The sequence below is a fragment of the Rana temporaria genome, chromosome 3 (genome assembly GCF_905171775.1).
Source record: "Rana temporaria chromosome 3, aRanTem1.1, whole genome shotgun sequence".
Classification (NCBI taxonomy): Eukaryota; Metazoa; Chordata; class Amphibia; order Anura; family Ranidae; genus Rana; species Rana temporaria.
The window spans coordinates 485489612-485499128 of NC_053491.1; the positions used below are offsets into that span (position 1 = coordinate 485489612).

General features: G+C 48.6%; 1 protein-coding gene across 5 annotated transcripts in view; it reads right to left on the reverse strand.

The window, feature by feature from the left end:
• Positions 1 to 5073: 5073 nt before the first annotated feature.
• LOC120933731 overlaps positions 5074 to 9517 on the reverse strand; it is a 71235-nt gene continuing 66791 nt past the window's right edge. For all 5 annotated transcript variants that reach the window (XM_040347093.1, XM_040347092.1, XM_040347091.1 and 2 more), the window contains exon 5: positions 5074 to 5280. In XM_040347093.1, the coding sequence (XP_040203027.1) occupies positions 5094 to 5280 (187 nt within the window). In that variant the 3' untranslated portion in view covers positions 5074 to 5093. The remainder of the gene's footprint in view (positions 5281 to 9517) is intronic.

The following is a 9517-nucleotide window of genomic DNA, read 5'->3' on the forward strand; positions in this document are numbered from 1 at the left end:
AGATCTCCTTTTATGCCTTGTGTGACCCCATCAAACTCCTTAAAAACATGAACATTGAGTTCTCTGAGCCCATCCATGCTGGGATATGTGTATATAGAGGTTGTATAAAGATCTGTGGGGGGGAATCAGGAGATGCGAGAAATCCACCCAGAGTCTAGTGGTGTCACAGGGAGTTTGTTCCATAACAAGGAATTTTACTTTAAGCAATACACAATATACTCTTTCTCTATACCTGAGGCATATAAATATTTTCAACATGCTCAGAAAATTTGACATGCATTACATACTACATGTCCACCCCATCAGAGCTCCTAATTTCTTTATATTAACTTTGTTATATATATTTATATTTCTAACTTTTTCTCTTTAACCACTTGCCAACCCACCACAGTAAAAGTAATGTAGCAGGGGGACATACATGTACGTGATTGTGCCTGGTCACACCTAGTAGGGCACTACCCACCCACTTAGGAGGGCACTACCCACCCCCCTTCCCACGACAGTGGTGTCCACAGCGGATTGGGGCTCACGGTACTATGAGATCACATGATCACAATGTTAACAAAGCTCTAATGAATGAACCTCATTCATAACAGCTCTGCTTCAAATATTAGTGAGCTGTGATTGACCCACAGCTATCACATGGTACTTCACAGAACCCTGTACCATGTGATTAGCTGTAGCCAATCACAGATCACTAGTAATCACAGCTGTCATCAATGAAAGTCATTCACAAAACAGTGTTAGTATGGTGACACTGAACTACTCTGATGAAAGTATGTAAAAAAATATAAAATGTTCTAAAAACAATAAAAAAAATTGAATAAAAATTAATATATTTTTTTAACATACTGTCACCTGATCACCACACCCGGCACATGATGACACTGTACTGCACTAGTGTAGATTTTTTTTAATTTAACCACTAGGGGTCCGCGCTATAGCCGAATTCCAGGGAGGCCATCAATAGATGTCCTCCCCTTTGCACGCGCCCCGTGCATCTCCTGCAGGGCGTGCCCTGTGATCATCGAGTCACTGAGACTCGGGTGATCACAGATCCGAGTAAGGCTCCGGTCCCGGCCCCTTACCACATGATCAGCTGTCAGTCAATGACAGCTGATCCAGTGATGTAAATAAAGCTTGGTAATCAATTGGCTTAGTAACAGCGTGAGGAGAAAATAAAGCTGATTACCGGCTGTTGTGTAAGGGACATCGGTCCCGAAGAGGAAGGAGGCCCATTAGCCTCATTAGTGCCCACCAGTACCGCCTGCGAGTGCCCACAGTGATCACCAGTGCAATACAGTGCCACTTATCAGTGCCCATCACTGCCACCTATCAATGCCCACCAGTGGTGCCAGTCAGTGCCTCATCAGTGCCACCTAGCAGTGCTGCTTATCATTCTCACCTACCAGTGCTGATCAGTGCCCATCATTGCCACCCATCACTGTCACCTATCAGTGCCCATCACTACCAGCTATCAGTGCTATCTATTAGTGCCCACCAGTGCCACCTATTAATGCCCTTTAGTGCCACCCATCAGTGTCACCTCTCAGTGCCCACCAGTGCCGCCTTATCGGTGCCCATCAGTGCTGCCATATCGGTGCCCATCAGTGAAGTCTGTTGGTGCCCATCAGTGCAGCCTCATCAGCGTACATCAATGAAGGAGAAAAATTACCCGTTTGCTAAATTTTATAACAAAATATAAAACGGTTTTGTATTTTTTTTTTAAATAAAATTGGTCTTTTTAAAAAAAAAAAATAACAAAAAAAAAACCGCAGAGGTGATCAAATACCACCAAAAGAAAGCTCTATTAGTGGGGAAAAAATTATAAAATATTCATTTGGGTACAGTGTTGTATGACCATGCAATTGTCATTCAAAAAGTCAGAGTACTGAAAGCTGAAAATTGGTCTGGGCAGGAGGGGGGTTTAGGTGCCCAGTAAGCAAGTGGTTAATGTCTTTATTTTCCAAAAAGTTTGTCTACTTTCCAAAAAGGGTTAATTTGGGGGTTATTTGTACTGTCCCGCCATTTTCAGGGCCTTAAGAAATTAGATAGTACATCAGGATTGATCAGTCTTCAAATCTATATATATCATAGTTTGTAGACGTAGATGCTATGACTTTCACCCAACCCATTAACATACACGTATTGGGATTTTTCTTTTACCAAAAACATGTAGCAGAATACATTTTGACCTAAATTTATGAAGATTTTTTTTGTATTGGATATGTTTTATAACGGAACATATATATATATATATTTATTTTCAAATTTTCATTTATATGATAAAAAAATAAACAATGGTGACCACATACCACCAAAGGAAAGCTGCATGAAAAAAATGATATAAATATTATTTGGGTACAGCGTTGCATGCTGCAATTGCCAGTTAAAATAGCGCAGTGCTGAACAGCGAATAATAGCCTGGTCATTAAGGGGGTAATACCTTTTTCGGAGCGGAGACGGTTAATACTACAGCCTTCTATTAATTATTAAATGGAAGTATATTTTTTAGGACTTGTGTCAGGACGTAGGTCACCTACTGGAGCCATTGTTGGTCCTGGAAGCCAAAGGGTGCAGTTCTGGTGGGAAGCCTGAAAAAAAAAAAAAAAAAAAAAAAAAAAAACGATCCTGGTTTCGATCGCAGCGGTGAGTCAGAAGAGGCACCGGAGGGAGAAGGGAGGGGAGACGTCCCCTTTCGCCTCCCGTAAGAACAATCAAGAGGTGGAACAGCCGACATGATTGTCCTTATGGTGTAGGGAATCGCCGGCTGAAAAAAAATGATATCTGAATGATGCCTGTAGCTGCAGGCATCATTTAGATATCCCAGCACAAAGTCAAGGACGTCATGACGGCCGGCGGGCGGGAAGTGGTTAAAACGCATTTTTTCCCCAGAGTATTTTCTGGGTACTGCAGAGTATTAGCCGGGGTATTGCAGAGTATTGGTGTTGGGGTATTGCAGAGTATTGGTGTTGGGGTATTGCAGAGTATTGGTGTTGGGGTATTGCAGAGTATTGGTGTTGGGGAATTGCAGAGTATTGGTGCGGGGGTATTGCAGAGTATTGGTGCGGGGGTATTGCAGAGTATTGGTGCGGGGGTATTGCAGAGTATTGCGAAGGGGGGTATGCAGAGTATTGCGCAGGGGAGGTATGCAGAGTATTTCGCAGGGGGGTATGCAGAGTATTGCGCAGGGGGGTATGCAGAGTATTGCGCAGGGGGGTATGCAGAGTATTGCGCAGGGGGGTATGCAGAGTATTGCGCAGGGGGGGTATGCAGAGTATTTCGCAGGGGGGGTATGCAGAGTATTTCGCAGGGGGGGTATGCAGAGTATTTCGCAGGGGGGTATGTAGAGTATTGCGCAGGGGGGTATGTAGAGTATTGCGCAGGGGGGTATGCAGAGTATTGCGCAGGGGGGTATGCAGAGTATTGCGCAGGGGGGTATGCAGAGTATTGCGCAGGGGGGTATGCAGAGTATTGCGCAGGGGGGGTATGCAGAGTATTTCGCAGGGGGGGGGTATGCAGAGTATTGCGCAGGGGGGTATGCAGAGTATTGCGCAGGGGGGTATGCAGAGTATTGCGCAGGGGGGTATGCAGAGTATTTCGCAGGGGGGGGTATGCAGAGTATTGCGCAGGGGGGTATGCAGAGTATTGCGCAGGAGGGTATGCAGAGTATTGCGCAGGGGGGTATGCAGAGTATTGCGCAGGGGGGTATGCAGAGTATTGCGCAGGGGGGTATGCAGAGTATTGCGCAGGGGGGTATGCAGAGTATTGCGCAGGGGGGGTATGCAGAGTATTGCGCAGGGGGGTATGCAGAGTATTGCGCAGGGGGGTATGCAGAGTATTGCCGGAGATATGCAGAGTATTGCGCAGGGGGGGTATTGTAGGGGGGGTATTGCAGAGTATTGCAGAGTGTATTGCACTGTATTGCAGGGGGTTTCAGGGATGGCTTAGCAGGGATGGATGGATCTGTGACTGCAATAGTCAACGGCAATAGTAAACGGCCGCTATCAGCGGCCGTTTACCGCGATTCGTGATCGGCCGGGTCCTCTGGACCCGGCGGTCACGGATGTTCCCGTGTGCGCGCCCCAGGGGACGCGCGGGAGACGGACTCTGGGAGGACGTACATTGACGCCCTCCTAGAGTTAACCACCCGCCCTGTAGACGTATATTGTCTATGGGGCGGTTACCAAGTGGTTAAGTGTGACCTAGGGAGTAGGGCTGGGGAAAAAAAAAAAACAATTTAAATCGTGAATCGAGTTGTGAGGTCAAATCGATTCAGATTTTGACCAAATAGATATTTTTTTTATTTTCATAGTACCGAGGGCCCAGCGGAATAGGCCGAAGCCGCGGCCTTTTCCCAGGATCGCGGCGAGCAAGATTTTTTTTTAGGCGAGGCCGCGGCTTCGGCCTTGTCTGCGGCCTTTTCCTCAAGATTGCGGCAGACTAGGCCAAAGCCACGGCCTTGCCTAAAAAATATTTCCCGCAGCTCCTTAGGACCGGCGTGGTGTCTATCAAAAAAAAAAAAAAAAAAAAAAAACTTGATTCGAAACATGAAGCGAGTTATTTAGAATAAAAAAAAACCCTTGCGTCACGATTCGAATCAAGTTTTTTTTTTTCTGATGGATTCCGCGCCGGTCCTTAGGAGCTGTGGGCAGGAGTTTTTAGGTGAGTCCTCGGCCTTTTCCCAGGATCACGGCGGACTAGGCTGAAGCCGCGACCTCGCCTAAAAACTCCTGCCCGCAGCTCCTTAGGACGGGCGCGGTGTCCATCAGAAAAAAAAATAAAAAAAATTTGAATCAAATTTTTATATACGCCCATATGCGCAGCCGTGCCATTTTGTCGCGTTTTAAAGTCAGCAAGCCAAAAAAAATTCCTTGAATTTGTGATTTTTAAATTAATTGATAATATTATTTTACTTTACTGCTACTTTAAATATTAAAAATAAAATGTACCATTTAAACAAATATATATATATATTTTTGGTATAACAAATCTTTTTTTTATTGAAAAGTACAGTTATTGTAAAATGAAGGAAAAAAATATAAAAATAAAATAAACCAGTAACATATATAAAAAAAAATCAAAATACTGCTTTAATGAAATGCCATCTCATTTGCATTATAGTCTTGGGAATAAATGAAGTTGACGTATTTGCCGTCAGGATCTGGAAAAAGTTCTCGCACAACTTTCACCGCACATGATGGGATCACCCCGTGCTTCTTCCCATATATACCGTAGATCCATGCAATGAAAGTACGATAGGCAGTTTTCCTTAATCGCCTGAAAAAAAGAAATAAAAAAATATGATATACATATATTAACCACTTCAGGCCAATTCTGACACTTCGACGCCGGAGTGTACTGCGCTCGGTATATGTCGGCGGTGGCGGCATTCAAACACAGTGCGGGAAGCGGCGATCGGCTCAGAGACCAGCGCGGGAGAAGCGGGGAGGACACCGCGAAGGCCGCAGACGGACGCCGGACCGGACAAGGCCGCCGGGCAAGACACCAAAATGGTATAAAAAAAAAAAAAAAATTCAGGAATTTCACGGCCAGATTAGGGGTGAGCACTATACGCCGGAGCACGCAATAGGCCGATAAATACGGTATATCCTTCCTTCCTTCCAGGAGAGTTAGGCAGAAAAACAGCACTTTAAGTGTTAACAACACTTTCCTCAGTACAGCTCCTCCCAGGGGGCGTGGTCCCCCGGGTATAACCCACACTCTGCCTCAGCAGCCCCAGTTCGTAACAAGCAGTACAAACAAAGGAGGGGTGGGTGCTGTGTCCGTCCATGAACTCAGAGAAATGGATTTTACGGTGAGTACAAAAATCCCATTTTCTCTTCCGTTCATGGACGGACACAGCAGCCTTTGACCTTAGGGACGTCCCCAAGCAGTGTCAAAAAGATTTGAGGGGGTGGGAAAAACAACACAGCAAACAAATGCTTACACCCCAAACAAAACCGGAGTTTCAACGGAGGAACTCCAACCTTAAACTGCCGCCTGTAACACCTTGCGGCCAAAGGAGGCATCCGATGATGCACTCACATCCACCTTGTAAAATTTAGAGAAGGTGTGGATTGACGACCAGGTCACTGCCTTACACACCTGTAACACAGAGGCTTGATGTCGGAAAGCCCAAGAGGCACCAATCGCCCTGGTCGAATGCGCCGTAACCCGAAAGGGAGGCGCCCGCCCCTTCAGGGCATAGGCCTGAAGCACAACCTTTCTGATCCACCTAGAAATGGTGGCCGACGAGACCGCCAGACCTTTTTTAGGACCATTCATCGACACAAACAGTGTGTGAAAAGCCGAAACAACCTTTGGGAGAAAAGACGGCTGCGGCCGCAGCACCACCTTATCCTCATGGATGACCGAGTAGGGAGCCTTGCAGGACAAGGCCGCCAGTTCAGATACCCGTCTGACTGAGGTAATTGCTACCAGAAAAAACACCTTCTGTGACAGTCAACAAAGGGATCTTCCGAAAGTCCTCAAAGGGAGCTTCTTGAAGCACCGAGAGTACTAAATTCAGGTCCCATGGAGGCAGTGGACGACGCACAGGAGGAGCCACATGCCGAACCCCCTGCACAAACGTGCGCACCAAGGGTCGCTGAAAGTAGACAGCTAGAGCCGAGATTTGGCTCTTAACCGTACTTAAGGCGAGAGCCTGATCCACTCTACGCTGTAAGAACAGCAGAATCCGGGACATCACGTATGTACGGGGGTGCCACTTCATCTCCTCACACATAGAGATGTAGGCCTTTCACGTACGATGGTAAATCCTTTGTGAAGTAGACTTCCGTGCACGCAGCATGGTAGAGACCACCGAGCCGCATAGGCCCCGGTCCTTCAGTACCTGGCTCTCAACAGCCACGCCATTAAAGGCAGCGACTGTAAAGCAGGGTGGAAGATTGGACCCTGCGACAGAAGATCTTCTCTCAGGGGTAGAAGCCAGGGGGCATCTGCCACCAGACGCACCAGGTCCTAGAGTTTGGCGACTTAGTTAGTCGGCTTGCCAATTCTGTACTCCCGGAATGTACACGGCCGGTAGAGCCGGAACGGACCTTTCGGCCCACGAAGGATGTGTGCGACCTCCGTCGCTGCAGCTGAGCTCCGTGTGCCTCCCTGATGATTGACGTACGCCACGGCCGTGGCGTTGTCAGACTGGATCCTAAACGGTCGGCCCTGCAGATTCAGGGACCACCTGGCAAGGCACAGCTTGATTGCTCGGAGCTCCAGTACATTTATTGGAAGACGGGACTCCTCCTGAGTCCAGCGCCCCTGGGCTGACTGGGTGCCCCAAACACCCCCCCAACCGGAGAGGCTGGCATCAGTCGTGACCACTGTCCAATGGAACAGCAGAAACGATTTCCCGGTCCGAAGCACCGGAGACGTCAGGGAAGACACCAGGGAAAACTTAACCAGTTGACTCAACTGAATCTGGTAATCCAGAGATGAAGGGAGCTTGTCCCAACGCGACAGAATTTCCTTCTGTAGCACCCGGGTGTGGAATTGGGCATACGGAACTGCCTCAAAAGAGGCAACCATCAGACCCAGAACCCTCATGCAGAATCGAAGAGAAGACCACTTCTGGGTCGACAACTGCTGCACCGCAGATTGCAGTGTCTGAAGTTTCTCCGTTAGGAGAAAAACTTTCGCCTCCGCGAAACGGAACCAACACTGACTTCTGGATATTCAGAAGCCAGCCGAACTCTTGGAGAGTGACACGTGATAGACACGTCCTCTTCTAACTCTGAGCTTGAGGAAGCTCTCAGGAGAAGGTCGTCCAGATATCCTACGATAGCGATCTCGCGCTGTCTCAGCAGGGCTAGGATCGGGGCGAGCACCTTGGTGAAGACCCGTGGTGCCGAGGCCAGGCTGAACGGGAGGGCCACAAATTGAAAGTGGTCCTCCCCGATCGCAAAGCGCAGAAATCTCTGGTGCTTTGCGCATATGGGAACATGTAGGTATGCATCCATGATATCCAAGGACCCCATGAAGTCCCCATGATTGAGCGCAGCAATTACTGAGCGAATCGACTCTATCCTGAATTTTTGCACCTTGACAAAACAATTGAGGGCCTTGAGGTCCAGGATTGGACGGACCCCTTCCTTCTTGGGGACCACAAACAGATTGGAGTAAAACCCCTGAAACCGTTCCATCAAGGGAACCGGCACAATCACTCCCCTGACCAGCAGATCCTGGACAGCCCCTGACAGATCCTTTCAGCGATCCGGAGGAAGCTGGAGGTTGGAAGGAAAAAATCTGTTTGGTGGACAAGAGAGAAACTCCATCTTGTACCCCGAGGAAACTACTTCGCAAACCCAACGGTCGGAAAGAAGAGACCTCCACCGAGCCGCAAATTCGCGAAGCCGGCCCCCAACCTGAGACACGGGCGGGGGCAGACCTTCATGCGGAAGCAGGTTTGTCCGCAGGCTTGTTAGGCTTGCCAGGTGCGCTTCTGCCCTGCAGCGGGCGCCTTAGCACCTTGAAAACTTTTTCCTGCCGCACTGGGTGGGCGAAAAAAAACGCTTGGGGGTAGTAAAGGAGGGCCCTTGCTTACGGCGAGGCTCCTTACCCTTCCCAGACAGTGGGAGCAGTGTGCTCTTACCACCTGTGGCATCATTTATGAAGTCATCCAGGGACGCCCCAAAAAGCCATTCACCCTTAAAGGGTAAATCCACCAAGGCCTTCTTTGAGGACTGGTCCGCAGACCAACACTTCAGCCACACAAGGCGACATAGTACCATCGCGTAGGCGGAGGCCCTGGAGAGCAACTGGAGCGTATCCAGGGCTGACTCACAGACAAACTTCAGACCCTGAACCAACTGTTCAGCCAGGTCCACACAGGTCTCGGAAGCATTCTGCGCTTCCAGTTCCTGTAGTAAGAACTTTGCCCGTTCGATAAGTGTCTGCGACACCAGAGTCCCAGCTAAAACCGGTCTTACAGCCGAACCCACTACTGTGAACATGGAGCGAGCCACAGCCTCCACTCTCCTATCTGCGGGGTCCTTAAATGCGGGAACCTCTTCCACAAGCAACGTGGTGGCTTTGCTCAATCTGGACACGGGAGGGTCCACTGACGGAGGAGAGACCCACTTTTTTAAAAAGTCCTCCTCAAAAGGATAACGGGTCGCAAAGTATTTTGGAACAGCAAAAACTTTTTGCGGCGTATCCCATTCCTTGTACAACAATTTGTCCAAATATGGAATACAAGGAAACACCTTTGCGATGCGGGTGGCTTGCGGAACCCAAAAGGGACCGGCACATCCGATGCCTATGCCAAATCCTCAAGTTTCTGAGTATCCCGCACCGCAGAGATAAGAGCTCCAACAAATTCCTTATCATGCACTGACCCTGAAGCAGAATCATCCTCACTGTCCGTGTGGGTTAAGCCCGCATCATCTGACATGACAGAACCAGAGCCAGACGCAATAGCAGGGCCTGATTCTGTGTCAGAGACATCCCCAGAAGCAGGCTCAGGGAGGGGGCACTTTTTACCCCCCTTCTGGCCACT